Raw genomic sequence first — 18951 nt, forward strand, 5'->3', positions numbered from 1 at the left:
GCCAGGAAAAGTTGAAATGAATAAGTAGCTCGCTGATTACACGTCTGAGGCTTTTCCATCAACAGGCCCCGTCTCCAGTGGGCCTTCCCTTCAAAGAGGCGACCACAGCTACGACGAACTTTTCCCGTCCCACGTCCAGCCCTGGCTGGGAGGACTGCGGTCCTGCTAAATTCCACATCCCCTCTCCTCGCCTCTTTATCTATTTGGCTGGCTGACTAGCTGCTTTCTGTTGCCTTGGGTTTGATTCATCTCCTTCTCATGGCTGTATGTATTAGAGCAGAACTGGTATTATAGTCCAAATCTGCATCTCAGACACAATATAAAGCTACAGAATAACCTTTTCAGAGTTCAATTAAACTAGCCGTAGAGGGGGGGGACCAAGCATTTAAAGGATGGATTATGCAAGTGACCACTTGTTCTCAAGCAATGTCAGGACATATTGTGACAGGAAGCGAAGAATTGTTCAGATGTACCAATCAAACGCGCCTTGGTGCCATATGGAAAATGCAATTTACAGCACGTGTGTGTACTCGTTATGAACTGAATATGCTGTGCGACGCATGGCGTGCTCTGAAATGAGTAATTTTTGCTGTAATTGGAGAGAATTAAAAAAACGCAAAACAAAAAGGCTGGACCTTCTTCGTCCCGAGGCTCTCACCAAGGTCAGGGTCAAAGTTCAACATTGAGGCAATCTTTTTCTGGTCGGGCGTGGCATGTACTTAATATGCACTTTATGTGAAAAACCCATGTATTGAATTCAGGTGGGTAATCCCTCTGGTCTCTCTTTGTGTGCCTTTACATTTTATAATGTAAAGGTTACTCTGTGACCACGTGTGTTCTTTGTGTTTGCTTTCTTTTCTCTGCTTTTCTGCATCCCAAATGTTGCAGACATGTGACTACAGAGGTTGTTTAGTAAATAGCATATACTTTGCAGTACTTTATCCTAACAAAACGTGAAATGTAAACACTTGCTGTGTAAACCATCAACGCAAGATCCTTTCCTTATGTTCCAGTTCTTAAACCAAGAACAAATGCAGTAAGGCATACTTAGAGGTGCTCCATATCGAATTCAGAGCGGTTCTGACGTTGAGACGTCTGAGCCGGCGGCTAGACGCTAACGCTGCTAACAGCGCTATCAGCTGCAACATGCACTAAAATTCACGCAATTCAAAGCAAGGAGCCCGGAACACAACACACCAAAGAGGGAGAGAACTTCATTCTCTGCTCAGGAAGACATTACTCCTACTTCGTCTTTACATAGCAAATAGTTGTTTGTTGCTATATTGATGCTCTGCACCTGCACCTGCACCTGCACAGTCCTGGTAAACTGTCAAACATGTGGTTTTCATATCCTCTCGAGCTAGATCCAGCACGCATTGATCAAGCTAAATGACACGCACTGACTCTAAATGTGAACAATGTGCCGCACCACCGGTCCAACTTTGAGATGCACCCAATAAAATATTATTAACTAAAATAACATGCGCATACATTAAGCTACTGAGTCAGTTAATGTAGACAGGGCGTGGCCATTTATTCAAACATAAAACACTGACATTTCCTGCTGGTGCTACTTATAACACACAGGAGAAGTTTATTTCACTGAAAAAAGCACAATCATCATCTAATTTATTGTTCCAATTGGTTCTAATAAATGTAAATCAATTCATATTTTTACATTTTGGCCGGTTCATGTACAAGTAAAAGCAGGTATGCAGCAAAGGAAAATGGATGACGTCAAACATTCCCGTTTACCAGAGCAGAGCGTTAACATATACAAGGGGTCAGAGCGCCCCGGTGTTTCACATCAACTGAGCACATAGCCAGATGTGGAAGAATAAACTGTGCATTCTGTACGCAGAGGAGCTCAGAGGAAAGTTGTTTTCAGCACAATCTGCTCTCGCCGCGTGACTGAAACACAGTAAAACTCAAGGAAGACTAGTGTTTCAGGCCTTTCTATTAAAAAAAAAATAAAAAATGGCAGTGAAATATAATATCTGCTATGTGGCTGGAAACAATACGGCGACAAGCTTTAGATGTGTGGAGAGTGAAATGGTGCAGGAGTTATCAGGACTCTATGTTCCCACTCAGAGTTCAGCAGAACTATTACAGCTTTGAAAAAAAAAATTCTGATTATGAAAAAAAGTACATATATTTATAACAATAAAGTAATCTGCTTGCAGTGTTCATTTTGGGTTATTTCATAAATGAAGACATATAGAAAAAGTTGAAACTACTGTAATTGTATTTATTTGATTTTTTCTTTACTCCCCCGGGACGTTGCCCCCTGCGGTGACCCGTCTGCTTCCAGCTCGCTACCTGATGCTGCGCGCACATTGACATCATGGTGGGAAAAAGAGAGTCATTATCTCTCAATTAAAAAACGCAGTCTCCTCCAAGTTTATGACAAATTGCACAACAAAAAAAACAAACAAAACATCAAAAACGAGCCAACGGGATGCAGCAGCAGTGAAACGCTGTGTTCCTCGGGCTACCTCGTGTCGTCTAATCAAACAACGAGAAACAGTCGTTGCTGCTGGAGAAGGAGCCAGAAAACGAATGGGGAAAGCAGCTGTAGTTGAAGTGTTCGACACAGTCATTAAAATTCAGTTAGTAGCAAATCTGTCCGTTTCATTACTTTATATTCATGTAGTAAATGTAGAAATGCTAATTGGATGGTCGTCCGCTCAAGAAATACAGAAGAAAATGTGATTATAATAATCACCCGCTCATAGAGATAACTCTCACCCTGACGGACGTGATAACAACATGCGGGTACCACTGTACTGTGAGCACAAAATGCTTCTATTATGATAATGGGAAATAAGCTCATACCCTCTATACCAACTATCTTATCGCTCGGTATCGATCACTTACTGATATCCAGCCATGTGGATCATTTCAAATAAACTCCTTAAGGATTTTAGATATCAGTCTCTTTTTAAACTAGTCAAATGAAAAGTTATCTCATATTCAAATCATTGAAAAATGACATTAGAGAAAAGAAAGACTCCAAGTCACTGTTGATAATCCACAGGCCTCGCTGTCAACTGCTCTTTGGAAATATATCCCGCCGGAGGATTGTTTTTTCAAATGTCATCTTTTGACGGTGGCGGCAGGAATCTCAGAGACCGACTTCTCGTAGCCTCAGCATGAATTCTGAAATGACGTGCGTGGTGAAACATTTGCCTTGACCAACAGTTTAAATCATTAAAATGAATGCTCAGCACTGTGAGCCGCGCCATCTGCAACTCCCATAACATCACATCTGTTTGCCTTTTCAAGTGCAGGCCGATGTCTCCCTGTTCTCTCTCTGCATTTCACCTTGAATATGTGAGCAGAGGAATGTAATCACAGGCGATTGCGTGAACACAACGTCTTCCTAACCATTTCTCCTGTGCAGTCTCGTGGCTTTTGTCCCTAAATCAACACAGCAGCAACATCACGCTCATCGGACACCACGGCACAGCATTATGCTTGCAAATGAAAGTCCAACAGAGACTTAATAAACGACATCTGAAACATTTCTAACGAGCTCAACGCTGATGGAATACACATGTCCAACCATTCTCCAGGTTGGGAAGGACTTTGAGTTGTTTTATGAGGCGTCTTATATCCGTGGTGAGGAGCAACCCCAAAGGCAAGAGAAATTTTATTGCCCCCACATTTTGTCTGACCTCAGCGCCACAGCGGTTTGAGGACGCTGCATCCACTCCTCAGACCAAATGGCTGCCGGAGGGCTCCGTTTTAAATCCCACTTTTCCTTTCGCATTGGCCTGCTTTTTCTCATATCCCCCGTCAAGCGCTCTAATCTCCCTCTCTTCCTCCTTATCCCTATCAAAGCACACTATCCGCTTTTTGGACTTTTCCTCCACGCTCCTCTGTTTTTCCCTTTGGTGCTCTGTTCTTTTTTCTTTTTTTTCCCTTCTTCCATTTTGTTATTCTAAAAGCTCAGAGAAAATGATGCAACCGCTCGGCCACGACACCAGCATGCGCTGTATCATATACAGTATGCGCAGCCCCTCGGGCAAAGGATGTTTTCCTTCAATATTGACATATTATTTATTTATTTACATATTCAAATGGACGGCGGAGAGTGAGGTGACCAGCTGGACATTATGTATGAGAGTTTTTAGTTGGAGCTCTTATCCAGCATGTCTTATAATGTTTACAACAACAGAAAAAGTTCCACTGTGAGCAATCACTACCAGGACCAACTCCCCTTAAAGGCCTTTAACCCAGGGTCAATTTAATAAAATGATAATGATAAATAATTGTAACAATTACTTGTTCCATGAATGTTTCACTTGAACCTTTATATGTTTTCAGGGGTTTTAAGGTCTAAATAGAAATAGATAGGGGAGTTATTGCAGGGTTTAATGCTACAACATAAGACGCTTGTTTGGAAGTTATGTGAGTTGATTGTATTTACAGATATGCTATCTCACAAATGGGTTACAGCCCTGAAACTCAAACACACAAAGCCAATGTTATGGGGAGGCTTTTGGAAGCACAGAGTGAATCTGTAAAGCAAACAGTGGGTGAGCGGCCGTTTAGGCCAAAGATTCCTCAAAACATTTTGAGATGTGTTCAATCTGGCGTTGGCCCAGTATCATCACTGGAATGGAAACCATGACTTAATTCCAGGTCTACTAACTGTTGACATCTACTAGTACTGCCTGGAAAGTCAACACATTGGTTGTTGTTCTAACAGCAATTGTTAAAGTCTGCTGATGGTAACTTAAACATTTTCCGCTGGTCGGGAACCCACTGGGACCGTCATTAGTTGTAGAGGACACATCCTTATTTAAAGAGAAACTGAGCTGTGACTGCTGGCCAGCAGCCAGTGGTAGCTGTGGTTAACACTGGCCAGACAACTGAACACAGAGAAGAGCACCTTACTGTGGTGACATCACTCGGACCGAAGGCCCCGGGGGATACGCGCCAGAATTTATCACTTTCTCTTTATTGCTGATTGGAGCCCTTGAAGTTGGAAGAAGCCTGTATTTTTTTGTAAATGGTGGAGGCAGACACAGACAGAGAGAGGAGGCGAGGTCAGAAGGGCACTCTTACTGTCGGTGAGGTCACCGAGGTCAAGCAAAGCAGTGGCCACATGGATCTCTTTTGAAAAGGTTCCATTTGTGAAACTCACTCGAGCCCAAATGCAAGTAACCAACACAACATTCAGCCAGCGCAGAACTGAAGCGACACAACAGATAAACATCGACCACGGCCATCGGTGATTGTCATCTTTGTTGCCGATAGGCAGATGGCAGTAAACAAGTTAAATACGGACCGATGAGTCCGTGCATCCCTTCAAATGTATTCTGCAACTGCAACATGTCCTGCTTTAAGAAGCACATTTTAGTACTTAAAAGGAGGAAGGAAGTTTTATTGGCCATCTTTGCAATCGTGCTGTTATTGACAACAGATTCCACCAGCAGCTGTGTGGTCATTGAATTGAGTTAGCTTTAAAACTGAATACTCTGTCAGGAGGTGTGACTTCAGATCACAGCAATGCCCGTGGTGAATAGAATATGACCACAACCAAAGGCAACGATGAGAAAAACTGCAAAAAAAACATTGTTATAAATAACAAAACTGTAAATGTCAGTTTGTAGCACACAATAAACTCATGTGCTGTCTTGTTTTTATAAGGAACTGCTGCTTAAGAGCCAGATATATAATCTTCATGTCTGTTTCAATATATCACTTTAACGCTAGCGTGCTTCTTTCAGACTTTTGGAGACTAATCAAGTGATCAAATTCCATATTCTTCATGTTTTCTGAAGGAAATTAAGTCAAAATCTAACTGCGGTTCAAATCTACTACGAAGTAAATGCTCTCTCTCTCTCTCTCGCTCTCTCTCTCTCTCTGCTCACACACACACACACGCACTCTCTCTTTCTCCATGAAGGTTATGTTCCCACCCATGTCCTTGTGACATTAAAACAAAACACCAAACTGCGTCAACCAACAAAGCATTGCCACTAGCGTCTTGAGAACGTCGTTACAATGTCAGCCGTGCCAAGCAGAGGATTTCGTCTTGGCAGATCTGCTGCAGTTTGTTTTGCTGGAACTCCTCCCTTCTATCAGTAACAGTTGCATACTTTATTCAACGTGTCATCAACAGCTGGGTGAGCCTTAGAAATGTCTTCCTAAAAGACAGATTCCAACCACCATTTGCAATGTGTCTACATTTTGAGCCGTACACATTTCCTTTGCTTTTGTCCAGTACATGTCTTTAACTATAGTGAACTGTTATTTTACTTGCTTGTGGGTACAAACGTTTTATTCCACTGTGTGTCTTATCTTTTGACCATGAATCACGATGGTCATTAACGACAACAACGGGAGCTAAACCGCATGTTTTTCCAGAGGAAATTCCAGTTTGACATGACTTCCTGTGCTGGAGTTTGACCAGTGTATTGCGATGTGCAGGGAGTAGAGAATGAGACTAGAGACCAAGCAATCCTCTGGGCTTCCCTCATTGCAGCGTCTTCCCCGCCCTTTCACATTCTCGCTCTCTGTTTTTTTTCTCTCCTTTACAGATTCCAGCTCTTATCCTCTTCCTCTGTCCTCATCTTCCCCCTCTTTTCTCTTTCAACCCCCCCCCCCCCCCCCCCTCTCTGATCTGCGGCTGTGCCTGTGCTTTTCTTTTCTTCCCCTTCAACCCCCCCCGCCCCCCCCCGCTCTCCTAATAGATATCAAATGAAGTTCCCTCCTTTCCGGATCCTATGTTTAAAGCTCAGCCCCCTGAATACCATGCAGGCCACATCAGTGAAAGGCTCGGAAACAAGAGGGGGCATGAGATTAAATGGAAATCAAGACTAGACGCTTATAATTAACAGCTCTGATTCAGCCCAGGTAAATAAAGACTGGCATGATCCACAACTTATGTGTCTGATTAAGTGAAGCCTGAGAAAGAAAATGCCTGAACACCACAGCAATTACAAGGTTATTCTGCAGAATGCTCTTTCTTTAGGAAAACTCCTGTGGCTTTGCTTTAATTCTAATATATTTATTCTAAGTATATTCAAAAAAGTGCACGTAATTGATGTCATTCATATGAATTTGATTTTAAAGATTAAAGAAGAAAATGTACCGTAAACTATTTCGAGCTTGATGTTGCATTAGCTTTGCCACTTTAACTCACTCTCCAAAAACCCATCTCTTTCAGCCACTTCTCTGCAGCAGCTCTTCTCCCACGTTTGGTGAAATCGTCTCTAGATTAAACGGTAGCCATGAGTCACCGGCTACCAGCAGACATTTACACATCTCATTGGTCTGGCTCCGTGTGAGAAGTACTTTGTTCGGGAAACACTGACTGGACATTGCAGCCAGTGGGCCAAGGGACATTACAGACTCACATTGTGTTAAAAGAATGCACCCTTCTCTGTCGGACTTATTTCTTCGCTGGACATCTTTTGAGTCCGTCGTATGGAGAACTGAACGAGCCTTGCCCATTTTGATGCAACGGACCGTGATAAAAAAAAAAAGGTTTATAAATCCCTAGAATCTCCTCTTCAGCACTTCTGATTATCTGAAGCTGTTCATGCATCTGTTTTGCACACAGAGTTTAATAGTAGCTGACATTTCAAGAAATATAATCTCCTCTGCTGAGTTCTGGCCGTGTTGCACGGTAAAGACTCCAGCACTATGTGTGTTGGAACTCTACTAAACCTTATTTTTTGTATCCTTCTGAACATGAGCCCCTTGGAGATACTCTATGTTTGCCAAGGATCCTCTCTGTTTTAAGACTTTATTCCATAGATCTGCTGGAGAAATGTGGAGTACGTAAGACAAGTCTTGACAGTGAACGGGGGAGTTCCAGAATATGTGATCCAATACATGAGGTGAAATAAATCCACTGTTTAACTACAACTAGAAATGAATGAAGAGAACATGTAGTCTAATTCCATACATTTTAACCGACTGCAGTAATGTAATTTCACCATTGAGTCAATCGACTTTGCGACAGGTTGCTCAACAGCCTGAACATAACTTCGGCCACATTGTTAACTCTTGTCGGCCGTGTATCTCCACTCGTTCACCCTCTGCAGCTGTAATATACACAACCTAGCTACAACTTAGAATTTCGGTCTGACCACAACCTGCAATTATGGCCGACGGTCACCATGTTGTGGCATTTAAACAAGTGGTGCTTCAGAAACTGACAGACAAACTGTCACATTTTTAAGAATTTACATGGAGAAGATTACATCTAAAAATGTGGGTGTATCTTTTTTTTAAATTCATCAAATTTAAAGCAAATTATGCTGCTGTTATATGTCTAAAGGAGATGTATGCATGATTCAATTATTGCTCATCACTGACAATAAGGGCTGGCACGATAAATATGTTAGTGAATTCAATATTGCCCTCAACACTTTAGCCATCATAATGTCAAAATACCACCATTATCATTATCATTATGAGCTTTGGGCGTTGTGCAGATATTGTGCATTTTTGGTTCATTTTCTTCATTTTGAAGGTTGTGTTTTATTTTTTTATTTACGTTTTATTTCTTGAGGATATTTTAAAAGTTCATTCCACATTCAAATACCAATATCTTTCAGAATTAACAGTTCATTGTCCTTTTAAAAGGATGTGCAAACAACAAAAGATGACTCAAAGTAGTTATTGTGACAGGCCTACTGACAATGACACTCGTCTTTGCTTCACTGGAAAATTCACTCAACAGCAACCTTAATCTGATTTTGCTGAATCGTTACCTGGCCAGAAGCTTGTCACCACAGAGACAGAGGTTCCCAGATGGGACACAACATCTCATGAAATTGGAAGATTTAAAGCAATTTCAGCAGCTTTTGAAATAGTTACCAGTGGAGAGACAGAAGACATGTTCAGAGGGAGTGCTTTGTTACACTAAAACCTGCCAACACACAGAGGATCAGCTCCAAAGGGCAAATGTCCTCCTGATCTTCTGGAAAAACTACAACCAGCTGTATCAACACTCTCTGTACAGGCAAACTGCACTGTGTATCAGCAACAGCAGGCTTTTCTCAAAGGCCATGTTTGCTTTTCTGGCATTTGGGGATTACTTTTCAAATGTTAAGAGAGATTTCGTTTGGCTATCAACAATACTTTTACAAACAATTAAATAGGTACTGCACCAATTGAGTACTGCACTTCCATGAAGTTGGGAAAGCCAAAAGACAGAAATAGTAAAAAAAAAAAAGAAAAAGAATGGTCAAAATTAAAGCAGCAGACATTAAAATGTATTTTTAGTCCTTCGTGTGGGTCAAGCTCCAACAACCCTTGATCCTACATGTCCCATGATGCAACAGGATACCATCTTTCTTGAGACCCTACTTGCCTCACATACTTGCCCCCTTCTTTCAATCCTCACACATTATAAAAACCTTTCATTACAAATACAAAAAGCCCAAGGTCAGATAACCCTGATGACATCATCGGGGTTATTTTCTCAAACCTCGGAAAGCTCCGCCATATTTTCACAGGCAGAGTAGAACTTCTCTTGACTTGTTGAATTAGTGAAGTGCTTTCCTTTCATTTGAAACTTTTTTTTTCTCCCCTACATTGATGGTGTTCAGTATATTACAGCAAACAGCACAAATATCAACCCCGGTGTTTGTCTTATTTATTCAGTAACAACACATCACATTTGAACGTAGTGGCCAAGCAAGAGTCGTATGACTAGTGTGCAGTTCTGGCACATTCTTAATTAGAATGAAATTAAGACAATTATAGCACTCGGGAATCCAAACCCGTTCTGTGTTTAGGCTCCGTCCTGTCATCCTCCCACATGGACAGGCCGAGAGGATGACAGGGCAGATTGGTGACTAAGTGCCAATCAAGGGCCAGGAAGCCTGTCAGGGGGAGCCATAATTGCACGGCTTTTGAACAAATAGTCACTTTAACTTGAACCTGCGGAGGTGTTCAGTGTAAATACACGGGAGAAAACTGTTCAGGCAAACCATCAGCCAGTAACATCCATCCATACTCAAGTCCCCCTAAAGAAATATTGACAGGTAATGTCTTACATCAGCCAGTTAACGTCCTCCCCTTACAACTAAAGGCTAAGACGTTTTTTTTTCTTTTTCTTTTTTATATTTTCCAAGTACTGCCAAAGAGACCATTTTAACATCTGGAAGTGTTCCCCCCCCCCCACCCCGAGCCTCCATTTGCTGACTGAAATAATTTACTTTATAAGTAGTTCCCATGAAACAGTCCTCTCAGGCACCATCGGCATTGAAAGTCTATCAGCTCCATCGTCTGTGTGCCACCAAGGCGTCTCAGGTGTCTCAGCCAGATGCTGCATATCAGACGACTGTTAAAAACGTTGCCTTCCTCGAACGTGCAGCTCAAGACAATGTACAATCCGGTGAGCAACCCCGACCCCCTTAACTCTGGAAGAAAAGAGGCGTGTAATCAAGTCATTGCTCAAAAATGCAGCATGTGTTTCTAATCAAGTCCGTCTGTGGACCTGGTTGAATTCACATGTTTGGACGTTTCAGCTTTGGTAGAAAACAGCCCATTTGTTGCGATGTCAGTGATGTGGCAACGACAACTGGAACCAATTTGGACGGCAGAGTAACCTCATGAAGGTTTCGTTGATTTGTAGTACCAGATTTTTACTTTTCTGCTCGTGCATTTTTCTCAGAGATAGGGAAAAAAAACGTCTTGAGCTGATTCGTCTTTTTGGCTGTGACGAGTATCAAAAACCTGGTTATGATGAGACAAATGCAACTCTGCTAACAAACTGAAGTAATCCACTGGTTTCACAAAGACTGGGTGCATAGGTTCTTTGATGTAAGGCGCTAAGTGGCATCTTTGAAGATGGTTTACAGCTATGTCAGCGTCTGGGAGGCGTAGTGTTCACACACACACACACTTACACACATGCAGAGGCATGATTCAAACTGTGGGCACAGGCTCTTGTTTTTTTGAAAAACGAGTCAGTGATCTGTTGCTGTGTCTTTTCCTTTTTCCATGTTCACATCCCTAAAACCTGACGGCAAATACTGTTTGAACACTTCTTCTATTCTTCGAATACATGTTGCAGGTTTTGTACGGGGAATGTGCTTTCACTCCGGTAATCCATACTGGCGTCACCATTTCCAATTGTGAGCTTAAAGTCTGCCTCCTTGATCTCGTTTGCCAACTTGCGTTCTTTTTGCAAACTTTCCGCACATGTGCAGCCAGCCATGTGACTTCAATCTTGAGCCGTATAAATGTGTTAACTTTCAAAAATTCCACATTTGCTTTAAACATGTTTTCAGTCTTCCAAGCACCATATTTGATTTTTGCAAATTCCAACAAAGTCCGGTCCCTCAGACATCTTTCCAATAACCTCCATGGCCTCAACATAGACTTTTGTTGACTTCTTTTATTTTTCAGACGATACTTTAAAAACGGAGTCGATAGTTTACAGAGAGAATGAGTCTGCTTGCAATTACGCAGTTTCATCGACATCCAACCACGTTCAATTTGAAGTTTTATTTTTCATATAAAAGTCCCTAGTAAATGGAGTAACACTGGTAATTGTAACCATGGGTGTATACGACATCCCAGTGCTGCTATGGTTTAACATGCTATTCGTCTCATGCTGTTCTCACAGCACCTTATTGGTGTTTAGCATATTCTCAGACTTAAACAAAGAGTTACAGGAGTGAAATGTAAAATGGCAAAAACATCTGCACTTTAAAAAACATTCCATACGATACTAACTGGTCATTGTGTGGAACGAGCCTCGAACCCCCCCCCCCCCCCCCCCCCCCCCCCCCTCACACATGTGCATTGTCTCAAAGGGCTGGTGAACCACATTTTCCCTTAGTCTACAAAAACCATGAACTTTCCACTCTTTTTATTTGGTCGAAATGCAAACGCCTCACCCAGAACTATTCCATGGAAAAGAAGCCTGCTTGATCACTGTGCGGTTTCACATGAACAAAGACAGGCCTCTTAGAACTTTTCACATACAAACATACACCGAAATAAAAATGTTCCCCCCTGATGTCAGAACAGCAGAAAGCTTGGTGCAGTTGTTTCTTCTTCTAAAGGCTTTATAGAACAGAGTTCAACTGCAGTATATTTCAAATGTCAGCATTGGTATAAGAGTTGAATACTTTTTTTCAGTCAATTGAAGTGTTCTCAAACAGTATGAGGCCCCTATGTTGCATTCACCACAGGGTGGCGCTCTATCTGGTTTATCACACGACTGTCTCTGCTTCATGTGAAACTGAACTTAGAGGGCAAAGCCAACTCATTTCAGTTAATGACATAATGAAAGAAAAACTTAAATAATCGAAAAGGAACGACATGCTTTATTAAAAGTAAACAGCGCTGTCTGCGCTGCACTGCATAACTCCACACTCCATCAGGGGCCCATCAATTGAACTTCCCAGTGCTCAGTGTGGCCCCATGACATCATATGTGGAAACAACACAGCCCCAGTGACGACACAAGAGACCAAACGCTCACAGCTGAAAGAGATGGGGGAAGCGCAGTTCAAGTAAAACAAGAACGCTCAGGTGTTCCAGCTGTTGGAAGACACCGGCGGCCCCGCAGAACACCGAGTGACTCAGAGTCTCCGACAGCATCTCCCCTTCTCATGTCTCCTCACATCTGGCCTGAATTAACACGCAGTCTGTGTTCCCTCAGAGGCCCGCAAGCTCTGGTGCTGAAATGCTTTTTGCAGATGTGCAACGCAGTCCCGGTGGGGAGAAGATGGTTGTGGTAACACTTAATGAATGTTCCAAAGTGGTGGAGCAGTGCAGGGGTAGTGCAAAACCGCAAAAGGTGCTCGTTACCCTCCTCTGCACATTTTCAGTGCCTGAGGGTGACATCACTTGCAATCGCTGACAGATGTCCTCAGGTCTGTTTCCTGACATACAGGGCTTGTTTAGCAATTGCAGATAATCCACATTATAGAGCTGCTCTCATATCTTTCAAATCTTCTCTAAGATAGTCTTCAGTAAACACACAAGGTTTGTCTCAATCATCCCCGCCAGGGATCAAACATACATGTTCCATGCAGTCATTTTCAGCAATAGAAAATCTCACCAAGGCGGTAGAACAAATTAAGCAATGTACAAGGAGAATTCCCTTTTTAAAAATTCCAACACAGGACGTTAGAAATGAACAATATCAAGTTTGCAAAAAATGCTTTGTCCACACTTAACAGAGTTTCTGTACCACTGCCCAAACAAGGGAATTGAAGAACTTAACTTGCCTGTTGTAGCTAAAAAATATTCAGTCCATTCAAAGGGCAACCATCAGCCACCTTCACACGTTATACTCAACAGCAATGAGGTGTTAAAATAAACAGCAGAGGGGTTCACTTACCACTGTTCCCATCTTGACATGTAACAATCAAAACTTGAGCCACGGAGACTACCAGAAAAAGGAAAGTCCTTATATGCACAGAGCTCATCATGTCTATAAAAAAGACATGAGCCGTCCTTGTGCGTGAAGCAAGGGGAAAAAAGGATAAAAAAGAAGAAAAAATTTAAATCACTCAGGTTATCACTGCACCACCATGAGTACAAGAGTGCCTCTCCTTGTAAGCAGCAAGCAGACCCAGCCCAGACTGCGTGAGTGCTTTTTTTTTTGTGTAGTTACAGCTTTAAATGAGAAGAATGCTGGCCAGCCTAATTTTCCTCCCCCTTTTGTCAGCCCTCTCTCATAACCATCCTCTCACAGGCTTTTGTGGCTGTGGGAGAACTACACCCATGTTCACAAGTTCTCATACTTTCCGGTGATTCTTTTGTCTGTCTGGCTATCTCTCAATGCAATAGTTTTACCTCACGGTATAAGATGCAAGGGAAAAGATAAGGGAAAAGAAAAAAAGACTTTGCTTGTCTGGAGGTGTCACAGATTTTTGCCTCACTTCAGAAGTGGTTGCTGAGGTAGATCGTAAAACTGCTGTTTTATTGCTGTCTCTGGGGCACCAAACAAGACACACAGAAAGCTCAAAATCCCTTTTTACTGGGCAATTAAAAGTAAGAATAGAGTTTATAACTTTACTGTTTTCTGATGGGAAATTGTAGTCTAGAAATTGGAGCATATGAGATTTCGCGTCAATTAGTTTGCTTATTAAATCTCTTCAGTTGAACAGTTGAAAGTGCAGAAAGAGAGATGGAAGACAATCTGAAACTGAGTGTGACAGTCACGGTGGGTGGTCACGACTGTCGGTGGTCATGATGGGGATTCCAGAGTGTAAATTTAGAAAAAAATCTGGGGTCAACACCTCTTGATTTATGGCCAGGACTTGGAATCCACCTACAGTGCAAATACCGGTTTTACATCGGAAATATTAGAAATCAATAATTTAGACAACAATCGTTTAAGTGTGTTTTATCAACGTTCTAAAAAGATCTTAATAGGATATACAGTGCACTGATATAAGATATAGTTTTCAGCACGACCTAATATTGTTCTGTCATTGTTGACATGCCATGACATGTTCTCCCAAATCCAACATTGTACGACAAAATTAAACCACAGCAACCCTGTCTCTTGCAAAATGACAAAACACAAAAACAAAACAAAACCTAGATCAACAAAAGTACTCGGTTCACATAGGACACGAATAGCATTTTTTTTTACAAGCTCGTTCACGCTGATTGGCGTATGAATGACGCAACAATTGAAGTCATTTTGCGTGAAATAAAAACGTCTTTCTTGGTTTTTGTGTGTCATTTGCACGCCATGCAGTCTATACTGACTGCAATGTAAACGGATACGTGTGAATATGCTACTCTCGGAAAAAGTATAAAATGTGAGAAACACTGCTTTTGGGAGGGGATGGGTAGATGGGTCAAACACAGGACTGGCAACCATGATACTGGTGTTCAAGACCCGCGTCCCAAAGTGTTGCTGATGTTTTAGTGACGTGTTTTCCTCTTACGTTGATTTCGTACATATTTTACTTAGTTTACGTTCTTATTTATTCCAAACCTAACTAAGTAGTTTTGTTGCCTAAACATAACCGTGACTGTTTCACGGTAATGACGTGACATTCCATGACACATGGAAATGTCCTCCCATGAGATTTTTGACCCATCCACCACCTCCTCCCTATGCGGACCGACACGGACTCAACGTATTTGGGATTCATCGAAAGCACACGTTATTGCAATCCGTTTCCCTTTAAATTCACAATGCAGTTTTGTTGTATGGGAACATCATTTTTAAGAGGCAGGGCTGGCCATAGACATACTGTACACAGTTTTTTAATCAAATCTTAACTTGACCCTTCCGCTGTCTAGTGAGACTACTTAGAATGATGAGCCATTCCTTATCCTCCCAAAAGGCATGAATTAATCTGTTGTAGTTTGGTTCTCTAAGTCACTGAAATGGCTCGCAGAGAAGCCATTGATTCATCGTTGGGAAAATTTGACATATGTTTGGGGAAAAAAGCACAAGGTACAGCACAAGGATTCTCCACAGAGTAGTTTTTCACTGTTCCATCCAGTTTTTGCTAGTTATGGTCAGGATCAATAGGTTCTTGATACAAACACAATGTTTCCATCAGTTAACACTTAATGCCTTTCGAACAACTCTTGATGGGGAGACCATAAAGCCCACACTAGTAATGTGTTAGTATACAGTAACTGATTACACTTTATTTTTAGCTCTAAATTCTAGTTCAACAAACTAGACAAGCATGCACTGTAGCTAAATAACCCTGAATACACCTTTACATCTATTCGTTAACATTATTTATGTTATAGTTTATGTAAAAAAGAACACAACGTGTTTTGCCCAAGCTATGCCACACACAAATAACCCTGAAGTGCATGACAGGAAACAGCTGTGTGCCATGTTCACAAGGTGCTAAAAGCATCAGGTGATTGGCTCTCCATCAGACAGGGTGTGGGTGTGGGTGTGTGTGTGTATGTGTGTGTGTGTCTGTGTGTGTGTGTGTGCGTGCCTGCAAGAGAGAGAGGGGAGTAGAGTTCAAGAGACTAGAGCAGAGCTAATGAGAAAGACAGCTGTTTTCTTGTTGGCCCTGCCCACAAACCAGGTCAGCCAATTCAGAGTTCCTCTGAGCAAGACTCACAAGAAGCATCCGTTTCTTTCCGTTGAAACACTGGTGAAAAATGGGCAACATCACGACACTGCAAATACTGGCAGTTGCTGCCTGTTTGCCAAAGATTTTGTCATTATGGAAAATGTTGCCAAAGGGAGGGAAGGTGGTCCGGGAATCAATTTGTGTTTTGTCCCCTGATCTGTGTTCAGCTTTTGAACAGATTTATTGAAAAGTAAACAAGGTAACTGCATTCAGAGCCAGTGTGCCTGGCTATTTGTTATCTCCGCCAGGAGATTATGTATACAGGCTTGGCGGTGCATGCATGCATATCTGTCTGTCCAAGGCTAGTCTGCCTTGTCTTTTCTTTGTACTCATTTATGACTGTAAGCTCAAGGACCTCTCGTGGTTGCAGTGATTCACACTGAAAACACATTTTATTGAAAACTGCTTCAGTTTGGAGTATTGTTTCCGTTATGCATTAAAAACTGTTCATCTCTTGATTTGTACGCCGAGGTATGACAACTGCCTGTATGTCTGACAAACTAAACCGAGCGCTGACCACAACAGAGCACATCTTAAGACGGTAAAAGGAGCGCTAGTTAGCTGTTAGCAGCCGGTGAGAGTCCTTCGGTTTGTTTGGCTAACAGAGCTAACAGCTAACAGAACTAAACACACAGCACGTCTGACATTTCCTGTTCAGAAGAAGCATTAAACAGTCATGAAGCGTCACACAGTGAACTGCAATTAAGCTGCACGGAGCCGGCGCAGACAACTGCATGGATTAAAACGAGACTGCTATGCTGTTCATAGAGCAGAGGTTTTGCGTGCTCAGTGTGCATCTATACTTCTTGGGTGATCCCCATCTGATAGGCAGCAGATCAATCTACAACTCTTGGTTTCCTTTTACATAAAGGCACAGTTGCAAACATTATGCTGTCATCACTAACAGTAGTTCAAAAGAGAGAAGGTTTATTTTGATTCACATTTCCGGGGGTTTGGATATAATTATCCATCGTTGCTTCCTGCCTTAATACAATACAAATTCAGTTTCCTTCTTTGACTGGTCTGCAAAAAAATCCTTCTTTTTTTTGTTTTTCGACTGAATGAAATAATGATGGCGGACACGTGGCAGGGTATCAGGTCAAGGTTTTAGACTGTGCACACAAATGTCGAAGACTTTGACACACACACACACCTTAGAAGACTGCTACCAAATACAAATTATAAACAAAGATTTAGCATTTATTTATTAATAATCATTACATTCAACCTGTACATTTGTAAATGCATTTTATCTGTCTCTTTTTAAACTTGTACTTTTACAAGGGTCACTTTTTGAACATGCCTCTGCTACAGAAGGGTGCAGGGATGATGTCAATTTGTAGGCCAAGTTAGCATCCCACCAGTGCAATGGTCAAAAAGCCAATGGGATTTCTTTCCATCCTTTTTTGGAATAGTGTAAAAAAACAAGTACTTTGGCAAACACAAGTATATAATACTTTAACGTTTGGCTCAGCAATATAATCTTCACAAACGTACACCAGTTTTCTGATAATTGAATGGCATTCCGTTTTTTTTCGTCGTTGTTTTTTGTCATTTTCATTATCAGATTATGTTGCAGTTGTAATGGGTTGATGTGACTTTATCCAACTAGTGACCAACTAGCCGTGACAAATACATTTCATTTTTTACCACAGTGTCACTCGTGGCCTTTGCTTGTTTTCAGAAACACTGACACCAGCCCACAGAAGCTATTGCATAGAAACTGTTGCTGATCCAAGGACTTCATTTTTGATAAAGCTGCTGTAGGAGGAAGAAAAGAAAAACTCGGCTATGGTACAACTGACATCATCCTCCATTTCACTCCTCCATCTCCTCCCAGAGTATTAAACTCCTCCTATTGGCTGCTACTCTTTGGGTCTGTAACTCACAGCATACTTCGCACATTCTCAGAGTCTACTGTGATGTTGAAATGTCTCTGTAGCTGAAATGAATGACTGCAGCAGTTACAGAAAAGAAGTCTGTTACAGTACACTGATGCTAGATAATAAAAAACACTTTTAGAAATGCTAAATTTGCTGTTTTAGCTATTCTAGAGGCCTGACTTAGCCGTAAGCCTTTTAAAAGTTGTTCTAGAAAGGATCACTTTTGGTCTTCGGGTAATGTATGCTTTTTCTGCAAAACACCATACAGCTGTACATTCTTTTGCCTCGGTTCACATGGATCTGATGGTATTGACAGACATAGGGGGGCTTCTTTAATACGATCACAAACGACCTGAGCTGAGAGTGGAAATGTCTATGTCTCCAAGGCTACGCCTGCCAAAATATTGCAATAAACAGACACCCTGCAGCCAGAGCTGCACACACCATCAGTAAATTACTATTGCTCGGACAAAGTAGCTCTCCATAACCAAGAACTAACTTTGTTTCCACCTGGTTTTCAAAAATCACATTATTATCAGACAGACAGAAATCCTCTTACTTCTGTTACTTTCTTGTAAACTCAACTGTTAGATTGGACAGGAAGAATGTTGGAGCAGATGGACTGCACATGGAGCCGAGTGTAAAATGCAGACCTCCATGTTGTATATCAGAGTATATGGTGCTGTCAAACGATCACACAGTGAGAAGAAAATGAAACCTCAAGAAGACCTACATTGTTGTAAATATTTGACGCTGAGCTGTACTATAATAATCATAATAATGATATTTTTATTTATGTGGCAATTTTCTAAAAGCTCCTTTGGAGACCATCTTAAAAAGATGAAACTGTGATTAAAAGAGCAGCAACAGGAAGAATATTATTGGACAATTCTGCAAGACTCCAGGCCAAAGTTCTTCTAACATACAATGCCATTGTAGAGCAATTCCACGGGATTCCATGCTGCGACAATGAAGTCTGTCTGGGGACCTTCATGGCTTGTAATTCTC

General features: G+C 41.6%; 1 protein-coding gene across 1 annotated transcript in view; it reads right to left on the reverse strand.

Annotated features, from left to right (window-relative positions):
• The window catches only part of col5a2a (collagen, type V, alpha 2a), a 39449-nt gene extending 25916 nt beyond the window's left edge, over positions 1-13533 (reverse strand). Inside the window, exon 1 of the mRNA XM_079170482.1 lies at positions 13330-13533. Within this exon, the coding sequence (XP_079026608.1) occupies positions 13330-13420 (91 nt within the window). The 5' untranslated portion in view covers positions 13421-13533. The remainder of the gene's footprint in view (positions 1-13329) is intronic.
• Between the last annotated feature and the right edge of the window lie 5418 nt (positions 13534-18951).

This window comes from Pholis gunnellus, assembly GCF_910591455.1.
Source record: "Pholis gunnellus genome assembly, chromosome: 12".
Lineage (NCBI taxonomy): Eukaryota > Metazoa > Chordata > Actinopteri > Perciformes > Pholidae > Pholis > Pholis gunnellus.